At 36.2% G+C, this 18,204-nt stretch overlaps 1 protein-coding gene across 7 annotated transcripts in view; it reads right to left on the bottom strand.

Moving 5' to 3' along the window:
* DNM3 (dynamin 3) overlaps positions 1–18,204 on the bottom strand; it is a 584,407-nt gene that overhangs the window by 489,243 nt on the left and 76,960 nt on the right. For all 7 annotated transcript variants that reach the window (XM_077755999.1, XM_077756002.1, XM_077755998.1 and 4 more), the window contains exon 2: positions 616–689. In XM_077755999.1, coding sequence (XP_077612125.1) covers positions 616–689 — 74 coding nt within the window. The remainder of the gene's footprint in view (positions 1–615; positions 690–18,204) is intronic.

The raw sequence follows: 18,204 nt of genomic DNA, 5'->3' as shown, positions 1-18,204 counted from the left end.
CTAATAAGAAATAGAGAAAAATAAAAATGCCAATTCATAAAAGAAATATAAGTACCAAATAAGCACACAAAAAATTTAATAACACCAGTTGCTAAGAAATATGAGTGAAAACAAAGCTCATTTGCCTACCAAATTATCATGGTATTAAAGGAGACGGTCAAGCATACCACATTTGATGTAGATATAGGCACACATATAATTGTATATATGAATACAGATATTAGATGGGTGTTGAATTGTTATTTAAAAAAAAATCCCAAACACACACACTTGCAGGAAGGATATAAACCAGAAACGTATTAGTAGTTAAGCTCTACTATAAAAGTATATAGAATTATATAAATACAAGTTATATGTGTAATTATATATATTACTTTCTTGGCATAAAAAGTAGCAGGTGTTTTAAAAGCCTATTTGCAAATAGAGTTTCCCTTTAATGTCATCAAAGGAATTAAAAGAACAAAGAAGAGAGCATTTGGAGAGAGATGCAGGCCACTACCCAGAGCAGAGAGCTCACAAAAACGTTTCTGTTGCTACAGTTCAACACCCAGGAATGGAGGCAACACGCACCACAGGACTGTCCTCACCCATCCGGCAAACATTCTTATTTATTACCTGCTTTGGAAGTAACAAGCTGCAGCACAAGAGGCCGTCTGGTTACAATGCCCGACCCTCGAGGGAGAAAGTCCCTAAAAAAAAAGGAAAGAAAGAAAGAAAAGAAATAATAGATTAAGGCATTTTACATAATTCTGATTACCTACAAATTTATAAGTCAAGTTCCACAGTAATTCTTTTAATTCCCAACCTGTCAGTGCATCACATGTCCAAAGAACACTAGACCCAGTTTATAAAAGAAGCATTTGATTTGAGAAGTAAAAAAAGGGAGGAGGGAAGGCCCCTTATATTGAATATTAATCCAGGTATATTATCATAATGACCTATTGGAATACATCACTCATTCATTTAATTGGAATTAATAAAAGTTTACATTAAATTACTTTGTATTTTCACTTCTCATTCATTTTCAGAGTCAGCATTTATAAAAACATGTGATACAGAACATCCTTTTGGTAATTAAAAAATTCAGTGAGGCATCTGGGTGGCTTAGTCAGGTAAGCATCTGACTCTTGATCTCAGCTCAGGTAATGACTTCATAGTTCATGAGATCGAGCCTCACTTTGGGCTCTGCCCTAACAGCTTGAGATTCTCTCTCTCTGCCCCACTCCCACTCACTCGCACCTGCACAGGCATGTGCACACTTTGTCTCTCTCTCAAATAAATTAATTAAAAAAAAAGAAGATCAATATTAGCACCATCAAACACTGATCATTATTAGAGGTAATAAAGGCATTTTAGATTATACCGACTAAATATCCTGAAATTTTTTCCAATAAAAGGTTACACATAAAATATAGGATTAAGTAGAGATAAATATTATGTATGCAGAGATTAACAGCAGAAAAAAACACTGAAGTTTGAATTTGTTTGTTCTCATTCCTGATGGGTGGGAGTTTATTTAAAATGGGAATTTTTTAACAAATAATAATTGTGTTTTAAATGCATGTTAATATACACTAGATCAATAAAAATGCAGCTAAGAAAGTATTTTATAGCTACACCTGCAATGCCACATAAATCAGTACTAATTGTACAATGTCAAATTCATTAATATACCTATCACACAGCTTTTTAAAAAATTTTTTAATGTTTCTTTTTGAGAGAGAGACAGAGTGTGGGTAGGGGAGGGGCGGAGAGAGAAGGAGACATAGAATCCAAAGCAGGCTCCAGGTTCTGAGCTGTCAACACAGAGCCTATCTTGGGGCTCGAACCGACGAACTAGGAGATCATGACCTGAGCTGAAGTCAGACACCCAACCGACTGAGCCATCCAGATACCCCACACAGCTTTTAAATGCATTTAGGGTTTTTTTTAATGTTTATTTTTGAGAGAGGGAGAGACAAAGAGGGTGCAGGGGAGGGGCAGAGAAAAAGGGAGACAGAATCTGAAACAGGCTCCAGCCTCTGAGCCGTGAGCACAGAGCCGCACACGGGGCTCAAACTCATGAACCTTGAGATCATGACCTAAGTCGAAGTCAGATGCACCAACTGAGCCACCCAGGCATTTAGAATGCCTCACAACTTTTGGTAGATTCATCATTTTAAAACCCACAAAATTCCATTCAAAATAATTTCTGACTCAATAGCAATGTTTCTCAAAAATGGTTCCAGGAGCAAACCATGAGAGACTTTTGAATGCTGACAAAAACTGAGGACTGATGGATGTGGGGGGAGGGGGGGATGGGCATGGAGGAGGATACTTGTGGGGATGAGCACTGAGTGTTATGTGGAAACTAATTTGACAATAAACTATTAAAAAAAAAAAAAAGAAATGAAGCAATAAAAAGAGGAAGAAGAAAAAAAAAAAAAAAATGGTTCCAGGACTATCAGATAGCATTATATCCACAGATGCCCAGGATTCATTCTAAACCTACAGATTCAGAATGCCCAGGGAAAGATTTACTCTTTTTTTTTTTTTAATGTTAATGGATTTCTTTTGAGAGACCGACAGCAAGCAGGGGAAAGGCAGAGAAACAGGGAGATAGAGGATCCCAGGCAGGCTCCACAGCTATCAGCTCAGAGCCCGACTCGGGCTCAAACCCATGAACCATGAGATTGTGACCTGAGCCAAAACCAAGAGTCCAATACTTAATCGAGTGAGCCACCGAGGTGCCCCTGCAGAATCTGTACTCTTAACAAACTCCAGGCGATCCTGATATTCACCATGGTTTAAGAACCACTGAGTTCAAGTCAGGATACATCACTCAACAATTCGGTGGGTGATAATGGCCTGGGTCATACATGAGTTTTGTAGAAAATCTGGGAACAGAGCTTCAACACAATGGGATTTCAATGAACAACATCTTATAAAAATGGTAAAATCCACTGAGAATGCTACAGAACCCAAGCCTTAGCTCTACTGACCCTTTAGAATAGAGAGTTGCAGAGATAAAATTAAAATTTCCCCTACTATAACTAATTTTTTTCAAGTGCTAGTGTAAAGAGGAAATGATACTGAACAGCCTCTTAATTAAACCTTTACTCCTTGATTCCAAGGACTAAGTTTCATTTGGAATGCCATATATGACTAAAATAAAAAATAGTGAAATTACAGACTTTTATTGGTGCCAAAAATGTCAATCTGAAATAAATAATAGTATTTATTCATCAAAAATTCACTGAGAAACTAAGAAGTGCTGGGGAGATGCTGTGGGCATCACCCTATACTAATTACACACCAGAAGTTTGAAATCTAATGGGAAGATAAAGACATGCACATAGAAGACCATTAAGGAAGGGAACAGATAAACTACATGAACATTCTGAACATTGGTTCAGAAAAGAGAGACCAATACTCTCTAAATACATATAACTAAATACTCTTTCAATATTCTCCAGGAACTATATTAGAATATTTGCTAGTTTTAATGGTTTCAATAATCACTTAAAATTAATCACTGTGTCTAAAACCAAAACCAAGGAAAAGAAGTTAACTTGAAAGTCAATAAGGATGAAGGGAAAACAAAACAAAACTCCAAAGCATGGAGTGGGAGGGAATCTGTTTGAGCTATTAGGACTTTGAAGGAGATTTTAGGATGTATAGATAGATGATGGCAGAAAGAAATAAATATTCATATCTTAAATGCTTGAGTAATGCCATTTAATGAATCAATAAAATATTTTATTAAAAATAAAAAGAGGTAAAGAAGAAGGGGAAAATGAAAATGGAAGAAAGAGGTTTAGTTACTTTATACCTTCGTGCTGAGATCTGTTTCAACCCATGTTTATGACCATATATTTATAATGTGGATTTAGTAACAATCCCTTTGAAACATTATTAAAGCAAAATATAATGTATCAAATATTTTAAATAACAAATAATAATTATGTGTTTGACTAAAGTGTAAGTCCACAGATACATCTAACAATTTTCTCTTCTTTTTTATTAAATAAACAGAACTTTGCATTAAAAGTAATAAATGGATTCAGGTATCCAACCCCCCTTCTTACTAACTCACACTTACTGACCCCCTTTAGTCCTACCTCCAATACATGTATTCTCACCAAAAATCAAGATTTGGTACCAAATCCTGCTATTTGGAAGTCTCTCCTGACCTCACAGGAGTATCTAAGTGCAACAAAGCACTAGAGAGAAATTTCACTATTCTGGAGAGTACATGACTAATCTGGCATCCTGAAGATCCATGGCATTCTGATGATCCAGCAGCATGAAGACCATACACCCAGCACACTGCTGCTGTGAGAGCCGAGGGGTGAGCACTCAAATGAAACCCAGAGAACCTTGCTTTGAGCCCCAGTTCTGACAATGAAAGGACAAAATTCTCTTTAAACTTTAACTTCTTTTGCTACTAAACTGAGACAACCCTGTGGATCAAAGGAAATGTACCACATGACAACTTTTTAAAAACCCACCCACTATAGAAAAAAGTAGTACTGTTACCATTACTGTTGCTATAATATAGTCACAGCATGTTTTTCCTGATGTTGCCGGATTCTCTCATCTCAAATAAAAAAATAAATAAAAAGCCTCTACACATAATATTTTAACATTCATGAATGGAATGTTAAAGATAAAGAGACCCAGACCCCACCTGAACTGCATCCTTGGTGTTGACCAGCTGCACTAGTTCAGAAATCTCAGTTCCTTATAGCTGCCTCCAGCAGGGAATCAAGACACTGATACAAATAATTATAAATAATTCATTAGTCATTGCATGCAACCATCCATTTGAATTTTATTATTTTCTACATAATAGGTGGTTGATTCTCCCGTGTGTTTTTCTTATGGGAAAATAACTTTGCTAAATGAATGCAGAAAAAAATGTGCTTTTAGTATTACTGAGGATTTAAACTATAATTTCTGCTTATGGTCATGTATATAAAAATATAAAATTTGCATGCCATTTTTCTCCAACGTGAACCTTCAAGGTAAAAAATAAATAAATAAAAAGAGTAATCTGAAGGGGTGCCCGGTGGCTCAGTCATTAAGCCTCCAACTTCGGCTCAGGTCATGATCTTGTTCATGAGTTCAAGCCCACATCAGGCTATCTGCTATCATCGCAGATCCTGCTTCAGATCCTATGTCTCCCTCGTCCTCTGCCCATCCCCTATTCTCTCTCTCTCTCTCAAAAAAGTAAATAAACATTTACAAAAAGAGAGTAATCTCAAGACTAAGCATCATTTAATTAACTTCACTCTATTGACTGTCATATTTATTGTTGGACTGTACAGATTTTAAGGCAGGAAGAGTGCTTCCCTCTCGATGCCTCGATGTAGTAGCTACAACTCAAATGCCTTCCTTCTCTCTCGACCCACCTCAATTAAGCATTAATCTGCACAGATTTAACAGCCGCTCTGTGGGCAATAAATTGATGCTTTTTCATGGTTTCCTGACTTCTGCACTAAAGTAGAGAACAATTCCCACTCTAAGATCTAAGAACCATCTTGATAATATTTCTTATTAGCTCTTCCAGAAACTTAGTTTACCAAGAAATACTTACAAGAAATACATACGAAATGACTGACCTTTGGAAGCCTATAAAAAGGAGAGCAGACTTGCTATATCAATCAAGCTAGAAGAAGTTTTCCCATTAGCAACAAAAAAGTAAATATAGAGAAGTTTTTCTTTAAGATAGATGTGAAATGATCATTAACCAGATGAACTGCTCAATAAATAAATGTTTAACATCTACCTAGACTGAAGACAAGAGGCATAACTTACACTCTACAAGAAGTTAATTCATATAGCTGATTCATTCAAAGATAAATAAGCTTAGTCTTAGAGAAGAATAGCATGCAAATGATACAACAAATATGACAGGTATATGGGTAAGCTCCACACAAGGTGAGATATTGACATAGATTAGGGAATAATCTATTCTGCCTAGAGGAAACGATTTCAGAGAGGCAGAAGGTAGGCAGCACTCCATAGCGGATGAGTATGTACAGACATGGAAGACCAAAGTAACACAGAATATCAAGGAACTGTAAATATTACAGAGAGGTCAGAATGAGGTAGAAAAGAGTCTGAAGAAGAAGTCAGGACAAGACCTCAGAGGCCTTCACTTGTATTTTTTTCTTCCTGTAAGGCACTAAAGAGTGTTAAGTGATCAGATTTGCATTTCAGAAAATTCCCTGGGGGACTATATAGACAATGTTGAAAAAAAGAAAGACAAAAGACAGGGAGACCAGTCACTAGTTTACCTGGGTCTCTGAGGATGAACATAATAAAGGTTAAGTTTAGAGCAGTAATGTTAGAGATGGAGAGAAGACAACAGAGAGAATGGACACTTGACAGGACATAATGATCATTTTGATGTAGAATGAAGTGAGATGGAGGAGTTAGGATAAATCTCACAGTTCTGGTTTGGTTAGCTGGTTGAATAGTGGTGCCATTAAGAAGAACAGGAAATACAGGAAGGTCCAGTTATAGCTGTTATTTATATAGTATTTATCATCTGCCAGGCACTATTCTTATTTGATCCTCAGGTAGGTGCTATTGTTATTCTCACTTCATAGATGAGGAAGCTGAAACACAGAAAGGTCATATAATTTTCTCAGGGCCATGAAACTACTAAATGACAGATCTAGGACTCAAACCTAGAGAATCTAACTCTAGTTTCTGTGCTAATGTGACCATTAGACTATGCTACATTGTAAAGGAATGGGAAAGAAGATAAAGGAATATATTTGTACATATTGATCCATAGATGTCTGGGGAATATCCAAATGGAGACAACTACCCAGTTAGACTGAGGAACTGGAGCTCAGGATAAATATCATATCTAGAGATAATAATCTGACAGAAATCCATGGGGCAAGTAGTTAAATCCAAGAGAATATGTAAATAGGAATAGAATGGAGAAGAGTGATGAATATGCACTAAGGAAAACACCAGCATTTAATGGACACTGAAAGAAAAAGAAGTGAGAGACTGAGAAGGGGTTTACAAAGAGGCAATCCAAATACTATAAAACAAAGGTACCCTTAAAGTCACACTAAACTCTCCACCTAGATGTCTCATACTCAAGCTCTACAACTCACTATCATCTACCCAACATGTTTTTCCTCCTTCATTCCCAACCATAATCCACATCATCAGTATCCATACATGTTAGCCAAATAAAGTACATGGAAAGTATCCATCCTCCATTTTCCTCTGTCTTCATGTCCACAATTGGTCACCAAGTCCTACTGATTCTACCTTCTTAATATCTCTTAAATGTAAAAAAAAGATCTTGTCTCTATTTCAATTACCACTGCAGGTACCACCTGCATATAAACAACTACAATAATCTCCCAAATAATTTCCCTACACCCAGTTTGAGCATACTCTAATCTAACCTCAACAATGACATGTCCCATCACATCATTTCCAACTCTAAATCATTCAATGATTCTCCATTGTCTTTAACATGAAATTCAAACCATTAACAAAACACATATAAAAAAACACACATAAAAAGTCCTGTCCTTTTGTGGAAGTCTTCATGTACATCTGCAGTCTAAGGCTCAGTGCCTTGGCACACTCCATATTTGCCTCCTAGGATGCCCGTCCCCCACTTCTCCTGCTAGCCAACTTCTACTTCATCTTCAGCATGCACCTCCATATCATCTTCCCTTAGAAGCCCTTCTCGATTTCCCACATGCATACCTCTATCTAAGCTCTTAACATACACATGTTACACTGCTCTATTTACATGTCTATTCCCTCATGCCTGTGTTCTTCCCAATGCCTCTTTTAGTGCCCAAGCATTAAATATTTCTCATACTTTCTACCTACCCTTTCAGGAAGATTTCCAATAGCCCCATATATTCATATCATGGAGGGAAAAGATTGTCCTATCTGATTCCCCAACCAGCAGATAGCTAAGTAGCATTTTACATGTACAGAAAGAACAGATAAGACTTTCTAGTTATAATTTGTTGAGGTCATTTAAGTTGACATTTTTATTATGAATATTTAAGATCCAACAGTACTGGGGCACCTGGGTGGCCTAGTTGGTTAAGTTTCTGACTTCAGCTCAGGTCATGAACTCATGGTTCATGAGTTTGAGCCCTGAGTCAGGCTCTGTGCTGACAGCTCGGAGCCTGGAGCCTGCTTCAGATCCTGTGTCTCCCTCTCTCTCTCTGCCTCTCCCCCACTCACTCTCTGTCTCTCAAAAGTGAATAAACATTAAAAAAATTTTTAATCATTCCTTAAAAATAGTAAAGCCTCTTCTTAAAAAATTATCTTCAAAGTACAATTTTATATGCTCCAAAATAATCCCTGAAGGATTACTATCTCATAGTCCTTTAAAATGATAACTCAATTAAACAGAGATGGAGGGAGGGAAAGGACAGATAAAGAAAGACAAACAGAAACAGACAGGTCCCTGCCAAATACTGCCCACCTCCTGCCGCAAGAAGCACTGAGGTCATATATTCCTCATGCTAAACACAAGGGTCCTGTCAAAATGGCTGTGTGCTTCCATACCTAAACCCGGAGCTTTGCCAACCATTACAATGCCACTTGAACTCTTGAAGGAAATTATTATGCCAAAATCTAGATTTAATTGGAAATTTTCCAATGAAGTTTTCTTTTTTTCCCTAAATTCTTAGCACAATATGAATATGAGCATTTACAGATTTATAAAAGATCACATGTTTCTGCTATTAATTACTATATAATTTGAGGTATTCAATAAATACCACCATCATTTTTTGAAAAACAGTTACAAATACATTTGCGGGAAACACTGTTTTTGTTTTTGTTTTTTTACTAGCATCCATGAAATTTCAATTCAAATTTGCCTTTCGTTCACAAAACTCAAAATTTCTAAGCAAAAGTTTTTCATTAAATCTAATTAATCTATAATTAATGGTTTCCACTGCAACTTCAAAATGCAAAATTTCTGAGTCCAAGATCTATAAACTGAATGAAGAAGCCCATTTTTAGTTCACAAATACCATGCGTTCTCTCTACCAGGAAACTCTCAAGAACTTAATGCCTTTGTATTTAATCCATTTTATTTGCTTATTCACAAAGCCAGCTTGCTCAAAAATTTCAAGCATCAGCCTGACTTATTTCACTAAGCATAACACCCTCAAGGTCCATCCATGTTGCTACACATGGCCAGATTTCATTGTTTCTCATTGCCATGTAGTATTCCATGGTATAGATAAACCACATCTTCTTGACCTTGAGGGTGTTATGCTTAAAGAAATAAGTCAGGCAGAGAAGGACAAATATCATATGTTTGCACGTATAGGAGGATTAGGAGGAACTTAACTGAGGACCATGGGGGAGAAGAAGGGGGGAAATGGTGGGGGAAAGGGAGAGAGGCAAACCATGAGAGACTCTTGAATGCTGAGAAACAAACTGAGGACTGATGGATGTGGGGGGGAAGGGGGGAGATGGGCGTGGAAGAGGGCACTTGTGGGGATGAGCACTGGGCGTTATATGGAAACCAACTTGACAATAAACTATTTGTAAGAAAAAATTTTAAAAAAAGGTCTCAATATTTCTTTAAAGGAAAAAAAAATTAAAACCATCAGGTTAATGAGTCCCAGCATGAAGGAGAGGCACATAGCTCTTGCTCTATCCCACATCATGTGGATGGATCTATTGCCACACAAATAGATGACAAAAGGGACAACCAAAGAGGCTGCTAGTTGCCGGCTCAATATCCATTTACACCTTACTTCTTATTAACAGAATCCCAATTTTATCGAGAATGGCAACGGGCCCAATTTTAATAGGTAAACAAATAAATCTATATTTCCCAGCCTCCCTTGCAAATGGGGTATCCACATAACGAAATCTAGTCAGTAAAATGTAATTAAAACTTAAGTTCCTTTAAAAAGTTCTGGTTTAGCTAATGTATAATTTTTGCCCTTCCCTCTTCTTTCTTCTCCTTGTCAATTATACATAATAGCATAGCTACAGAAACCATCTTAAGCCACAGTGCAACCCTGAAAATTGGAAGCTATAGACTAAGGATAGCAGAGCAAAAGAAGACTGTCTAATACAGTGATGGCATTATGAGTCACTAACCCAGCCTGGTACATATTGCCTAACAAAGAGAGTAAGAAAGAGAGAGAGAGAGAGACTACATTTTAGAATAGTGTTTCTCAACTTTCTTTTGTTCTCCCATGAGGAGACTTATTACATACTTTTCTCCATTAAATTAATACCACAGATACACTATATCAGTAAATGTTCTGTATGTACATATGTGCTTTATACATGAGTAAGATTACTTTTGTCCCCCAAGAATCCATTTTTGCCCCTTGGAAGCATTCTCACCCCCACTGAGAATATGTGCTACACACAGATCAAAGAGGAATAAGAGAACCCAGAACGCTAAAGATTCATCCTATCAGTCGTCTTTTCCTACAGGCTTTCTAGAGAGATATGTGTAGGAAAGAAAAGGTCAGACAACTTTTGCCTCAAACCCCTACACATTCTCCTTTGAATCCTGGAAACATGGGCTAGACTGTATGGAACCCTCATCTGGCCTAGTTCTGAGGCAGGCTTAAGGCCTAGTACTAAAAGGACTAAAAGGCCTCCTTTGCCCCTTTTCCATGAAGCCCATATATGCATCTCAGACCTTTGTATTGACACTACAGTGGGTAGGAAAGGCCCAGGTGCAGATGATCACACCTCATGAGAAGAAGCTAGGGCAAGAGAACACTTATCCAGTGACAAGGGGCAGGACTGGTGTAGGTAGCCACTTCAACCCTTCACCTAAGACTGGACTTGGAGAAATATGACCCAATTACTGTCCTTAGTCCTGACTGTTTATTAGCAGTTCCTTGCAGGGAGCTGGGAAAAAAAAAGTATGGATAAGAGTAGAAGGAAACTTCTATAGTCAATACTATGCTCACATGTTTTCACTCTTCCTAAGATGTTGGAAGAAAAATCATGTATTTAATTGGAAGCCAAAAGAGTCAGTTTCTCCACTAAAAAAGAATGGAAAGCCATAGCCACACAATTTATTTAAAAAGAATGAGGGGGCACCTGGGTGGTTCAGTCAGTTAAGTATCCAACTTCGCCCCAGGTCATGATCTCACAACTTGTGAATTTAAGCTCCACATCCAGCTCTGTGCTTACAGCTCAGAGCCTGGAGCCTGCTTCAGATCATGTGTCTCCCTCTTTCTCTGCCGTCCTCCACTCACTCAATCTCTTTCTCTCTCAAAAATGAATAGACATTTTTAAAAAAATTTTAAATATAAACTAAAAAGAATGGGAATCTGTTTTTCTAATGATCAAAGAGGGATTTAACTGTATCCTTGGATATAACTCTTCCTTCATACTCTAGAAGCTTCATCCACTATTTACCCATGCAAACCTTTTATTCCCAGAACATCAGGTTCCCAAGTAACTTCACGCTAATTTCAGGCCTCTTAGTTGAGTCTTCTACCACAGAAGCCCTTCCCCAAGACATTCCCTTTCTTTACCCATCTCACTTTAAGGACAGAAATCTCAGACCTTTATACTTTGACATTACAGTGTCTTCAAAGAAACATTTCTTGAAATGCTAATATATTTCAATGTTTCAACCTCTTTATTCCAAGGTACCATGAACCCCAGTCACATCCCCTCCCCTACACAATCTCTCTTAGGACAAAGACCTCATTTCTAAAAGGCCAGTGTTTGGCACAGCACTTGACACAAAGTCATCATTATAGGAATTATAACTGTGAATTTACTGGGAAGACAAATTTTAAGAATTAAAAAATAAATATGCAAACATTTATAATTAAAGATAGAGGTATAATGTATGTGATGTGTTTTTTTATTTTTTTACCTGAAAAAGGTTTGTTGGTTTTGTGGCTTTGAGGTTGTTGTTTCTTTGTTTGTTTGTTTTTGTCTATTAAGTTGATTTTTTTTCTCTGTGATCCTATACCATTGACTAAAAATTTTAAAGATCAAAGGAAAAATGAAGAAGAAAAAGCACTTAATATCTAATAGATGAAATATATAGATAGAGTCATATATATTTATAACATACATATTATAAATATTAAGTTGTTTCTTTTCTTAAAAGTTAAACTTGAAACTATATTCCCAATGAGAGTAATGGAATCTGAATCAGCACCTGGAATCAAACATACTATTTCTGTAGCAAACAACTGAATATTCACAGTAACAGAGATAAAAGCATACTATCAATAACCTCACATCAATCAGGTCAAGTTTGCCAGTAAGTGGGTTTAGGTCAATGTAAGTTTTGCCAAATGAGTTGCAAAATAATACTTAATTTTCAGATAATTTTGTTTTCTGAAATTGTAGACAAGAAGACTGAAGTACATACTAGCCACATGATAAGTGGTCAAAAATCTCAGCTGCCATCATCATCATCATCATCACCATTATCATGATTTTTAGAAGAAATAGTAGTAAATTATGCTGAAATCTATTTAATTAATTAATTACACAGATTTGTTTTAGAATGTAATATATCTCCATGGCTACAAGTAGTGATTATCTTTTGCTAGCCATAAGCATGTGACTTTAGGGTAAGCTAGATCCAGTTTTTCACAGTGTATCTAAAGTTTTGAGTGATAGGAAAAGGAACTATATCAAAATAAACACCTATAACTTTAACTTTTTCAACTGCTTTCTAGAAAGTCATCTGCTACCTAAAGGCTTCATTGTTCAAGAGTCCTCACTACTGTTCTACTGCCTTCCATGAGAAAGGTTAATACAAAACATGGAATGAAAGCTTAAATCAACAAAAGAATCAACGCATTCCAACCACAGTGTGCTCAATTCAAATACAGAATGAAATGAACCCCCTGGCATCTAGAGTATTCCACAAGCTTGTGGCAAGTGTTATTTCTAACCACTTAAAAGCACCAGTGAAAAGAGCTCAAATACTTAGAAAAGAAAAGATCTCCAATCCCATAAGGAGAGGCATTTATTAGCACTTAATGGCCCTCTTTCATTGCCTCTCCACTGACGCATCTCTAATGGTTCCAATTATAATTTCAAATAACAAAACCAATAATGGTAAAAGCCTATAGTTCAGTGTATGCATTGTGAAAAAAGGTCTTTAACAGCACAAAGCAGATATAAAAGTATATGACAACATAGAATCTGGGCAGGCATTATCACAATAAATAGAAAGGAGGTGGTATAAAATGAGCACTGGTCAAGAAATCAGTTTAAGTTCCAGCTGTGACCTCAACACGCCATTTAATCCATAAGACTCAGTTTCTACATCATTAAAATGCGAGGACTAAACTAATGCCTTCCAATGCCTCTGCCACTACCAAAATTCTATTACTCTCTGAATGCTATAAGTAAATTAAGATACATAGAATCTAATCTCACCACTGGCTTTCTAAGCAATCTAAGGCTTCTTGTTTTTACTTCTATAACTGGAAATGCTAGTACCCAGTATAGGTCCAGTGAATGCAAGGACTATGCATGGCACATAGCAGGTACTAAAATATTAGAGAGAAGAAGAAAAACGGAGGTAGGCAGGAAAGCAAGAAGGCACAAAAGCACAAAGCCAAGAAGGCAGGATGAAATTGGCTTAATAATTTAATATGGCTATAGCACTTCATGTAAGAGTGATGGGGTTTAGGGTGATGATGGGGGTTCAGAGCCAACACCCAAGAAAGAATTCTTGAAGACCTATTTGGTGCAAAAATGTGATTTTATTAAAGCATGGGAACAGGACCCATGGGCAGAAAGAGCTGCACTAGAGCTGTAAAGAGTGACTGATTTTATACCTTCAGACTGGAAGGGGATTAGGAATAGCATAAGTGCTTAAGGAATTTTGGAAGCAAGGTTTCCAGGACCTTGAGGGGCTAACTGTTGTTAGGAAGACGTCATTCATTACTGTTTAGTAAAACCTCAGTCATGAGACCCTTCAGATGTATATCAGGGGCCATATGCTTAGAGTATAACTGCCAACATATACTTGAGGGTTAAAGATAAAGGCTGTTGGCAAAGGAATTTTTATATGTTTAAGGAGACTAATAGGATCCTGGGGGGTGGAGGGGAGGATGGGGGAGGAATCAGGATAACATTAAGCCAAGATACCCTTTTGCCCCCAGCAAACTGTCATCATCAAGGCAGCTGAGCTCCTAGAGGAAGGTCACTCTACCTGTTTCAAGGACTTGTCAATGGGCTATAGGCAGTAAGGGAATTTAATTTGTCATTTGCCTTTCCTTCCCACATCACCATGGCAAGCACTTAAAGCCCCTTACATCTTGATGAAGGTGATATTAGAGCTCCAGGAAACGAAGTCTATAGGTTTCTGGAGGTTAGGCTATGAATAAGGTTGCCTTTTCCTTGCAGTTTACTAAGTTATCCATAAGTTGTCCTGCATGACTGTGATCTCTTTCAGTCAACCATCTGCTTTCTTTCCTTTTCCCGGTTCTTGGGAAGCCAGGAATGTCTGAGGAATATCATACATATCCCACCTTTGTGTGGGGAGTGAGGGTGCTTTTAGCTTATACTTTGCCCTCATTTTGCCCCAGAATCCCTCCTCAAGAGGACAGTGATGAAAGACAGCTTGGAATACGGGCTTCCTGCTTTTACGAAAGAACATATTATAAAATTTCATATTTAGAGAATATATTATATTAAATAATATTACAGAGATAGTATCTATTAACTGTTTTCTGACTTCAGAAATTACAATGCTAAAAAAACAAATGTGTGATAGATTATGCAGGCTTACATATTAATTATTGTGATACTTTAAGAACAATGGAGAAATCATAAATTATGTTTTCTATTGTTGAATATTTTTCCTTATTGTTAGTCTTTAATATTAATACAGGTAAAAAAAATAAACACCAATCAATTAAAAATGAAAATACTGATATTTGGGAGTGAGAGAGGAAAAGAGAAATCTTTGTATAAAAAGCAACATTTCTTTTTTTTAACTTTCTAATATTTTTTAAATATTTATCTTAAAGAAAGGGAGAGAGAGTGCAAGCTAGAGAGGGGCAGAGAGAGGGGGACAGAGGATCCAAAACACTGTCAGCACAGTGCGTGAATTGGGGTTTGAACCCCCGAACCACAAGATCATGACCTGAGCCAAAGTTAGATGCCCAACTGACTGAGCCACCAATACACTCTGAAAAGTAGGATTTCTAACACAAGAGTTCAAACATTAGCAATCAATATGAGCAAAATAGAAGCACTTCAAATTAATTACATATTTCTAAAACTAAATCTATATTACTTTCGTTAAGCTGAACATGAATACTGTAAATATTCACTAATAGCCATATGTCAATAGTCAAAAGTAGAGTGAAATTTCCAGTTGTCGTTGTCCACAGCTTATATTTTCGTGAAGTTAAACAAGATTCATATCTTATCTCCTGAGTCAATGAGATCTGAGATATAGTAGACCAATATTTTTTAAACTATGGGATGTGACCAATAAATAGGTCATGAAATCAGTTTTGTAGATCATGATTAACAGAGTTTTTATAACGGAAAGGAATAGAATTTCATAGAAAATATCTGAGCTTATCACATATGAAAATGCTAATTATTTCATAAAACTTCTGCTTCAGTTTTATAAACATGTATGGATCAAAATGTAAGTATTTCTTACCATGAGATGCAGTCAGTGTTTGAAAAACACTAGGTGAGTCTTCCCTATTCCATGTAAGACTATGTTTCTTTATACTATTTTAGATATATCCCAATTCTGTATTTCAATATGAAAAAAAAATGCTATCATTTAATATAGAAGCAGAGAATTTTAGAGTTTCATCAAGAGCTTGAAAATCCTAGATTACTGTATTTTAAGTCCCACTGGGGTGCAATTTTAAATAGTGGATTAGTATAGGGCTCAATGAAAAAATGAGATTTGAGCAATGACATGAAGGGATGAGTGAATTAGCAGATCCCTCAGAGATAAGTGCCTGGCATGCTAGAAAGAATGGACAAAGGGAAGAAATCAAAGATTAGGTTAGAGGGAGAAAGAGGGGCCATTGTAAGGACTCTGGCTTTTCTCTATGTGAAATGGTGAGCTACTGATCTGACTTACATTCAAGAGAGAACAGACTTCATCATAATACAGGCCACATAATGGCCATAATGACAAACCCACAGCTAATACCATACTCAACAGTAAAAAGCTGAAAGCTTTTCCCCTAAGATCAGGAACAAGAAAAGAATCCTTATTCTCCCTATTTTTGTTCAACACAGTATTGGAAGTCCTAGCCACAGCAATTAGGCAAGAAAAGAAAAACAGACATCCAAATTGGAAAGGAAAAAGTAAAACTGTCACTATTAGCAGATGACATGATACTATATATATATAAAATCCTATAAACATTGGGATACATGTCCTCCTTCAAAACAACTAAAGTGTATTATGCTAAGCAAAATTAGTCAGTCAGAGAAAGACAAATATCACATGACTTCACTTATATATGGGATTTAAACAGATGAGCGTAAGGGAAGGCAAGCAAAAATAATATAAAAACAGGGAGGGAGACAAAACATAAGAGACTCTTAAATATAGAGAACAAACTGAGGGTTGCTGGAGGGGTTGTGGGAAGGGGGATAGGCTAAATGGGCAAGGGGCATTAAAGAGGACACTTGTTGGGATGAACACTGGGTGTTATATGTAGGGGATGAATCACTCCTGAAATCATTATTACATTATATGCTAACTAACTTGGATGTAAATTAAAAATAAATAATTTAAATAATTTAAAAGAAATTTGTAAACCCTAAAGACTCTACCAAAAAACTTTTAGAACCATAAAATAAATTCAGCAAAATTGCATGATACAAAATTAACACAAAAATCTATTGTGTTTCTATAATAACAAAATATCACAAAAAGAAATCAAGAAAATCTCATTTACAATTGCATCAAAAAGAATAAAATACCTTGGAATAAATTTAAGAGGTGAAAAACTATAAAATATTGAAAACTATAAAACATTGATGAAAGAAATTAAAGAAGATGCAAATAAATGAAAAGGTATTATGTGTTTATGTATTGGAAGGATTAAAAAATGTCCATTCTACTCAAAGCAATCTGCAGACACAATGCAATCCTTCTCAATTTTCCAATGGCAAAAAACTAGAACTAGAACAAATAATTCTAAACTTTGTATGGAACCACAGAAGACCTTGAATAACCCAAAATGATATTGAGATAAAAGCAAAGCGGGTGGCATCACAATCTCAGATTTAAAACTATACTACAAAACTACTATAATCAAAACAGTATGGTATTGGCATAAAAACAGACACAAATATCAATGGAACAGAATAGAGAGATCATGAACAAACCTGCAAGTATATGGTCAATTAATTTAAAAACAGAAGTCAAGAATATGCAATGGGGTAAGGACAGTCTCTTCAATAAATGGTGTTCAGAAACCTGGACAGCTACATGCAATAGAATGAAACCAGACTTCTATCTTACACCATAGACAAAAATTAACTCAAAATACATTACAGACTTGAATGTAAGACCTGAAACCATAAAACTCCTAGAAGGAAATATAGGTAATACGCTCTAACACTGGACTTAGCAATGTTTTTCTTGGATCTGACTCTAAAGGCAAGAGCAGTGAAAGCAAAAACAAAAAACAGAAAACAGAAAACAAATGAGACAACATTAAACTAAAACCAACAAACCAACAAAATGACAAGGCAAACTACTGTATGGAGAATACAGTTGCAAATCATATATCCAATAAGGGTTTAATATTCAAATATACAGAATTCATACAGCTCTGTAATTAAAAAAAAAGAATCTGATGGCAAACAGACACATGAAAAGATGTTCAACATCACTATTCAACAGAGAAATGCAAATCAAAACCACAAAGAGATATCACCTTACACCTGTCAGAATATCAAACATCAAAAAGACAAGTAAAAACAAGTATTAGCAAGGATATAGAGAAAAGGGACCCCTTGTGCACTGTTGGTGGGAATGTAAATTGGTGCAGCCACTATAAAAAACAGTATGGAAGTTCTTTAAAAAATTAAAGTTAGAACTACCACATGATCCAGGAATTCTATTTCTGGGTATTTACCCAAAGAAAAGAAAAACACTAATTTAAAAAGATAAATGTACCTCTATGATCATTGCAGCATTATTTACAATAGCCAGGACATGGAGGCAACCAAGGTGCCCTC

Source organism: Crocuta crocuta, unplaced genomic scaffold, assembly GCF_008692635.1.
Source record: "Crocuta crocuta isolate KB4526 unplaced genomic scaffold, BGI_CrCroc_1.0 scaffold122, whole genome shotgun sequence".
Lineage (NCBI taxonomy): Eukaryota > Metazoa > Chordata > Mammalia > Carnivora > Hyaenidae > Crocuta > Crocuta crocuta.
This window is presented reverse-complemented; position numbering and strand designations above follow the sequence as displayed.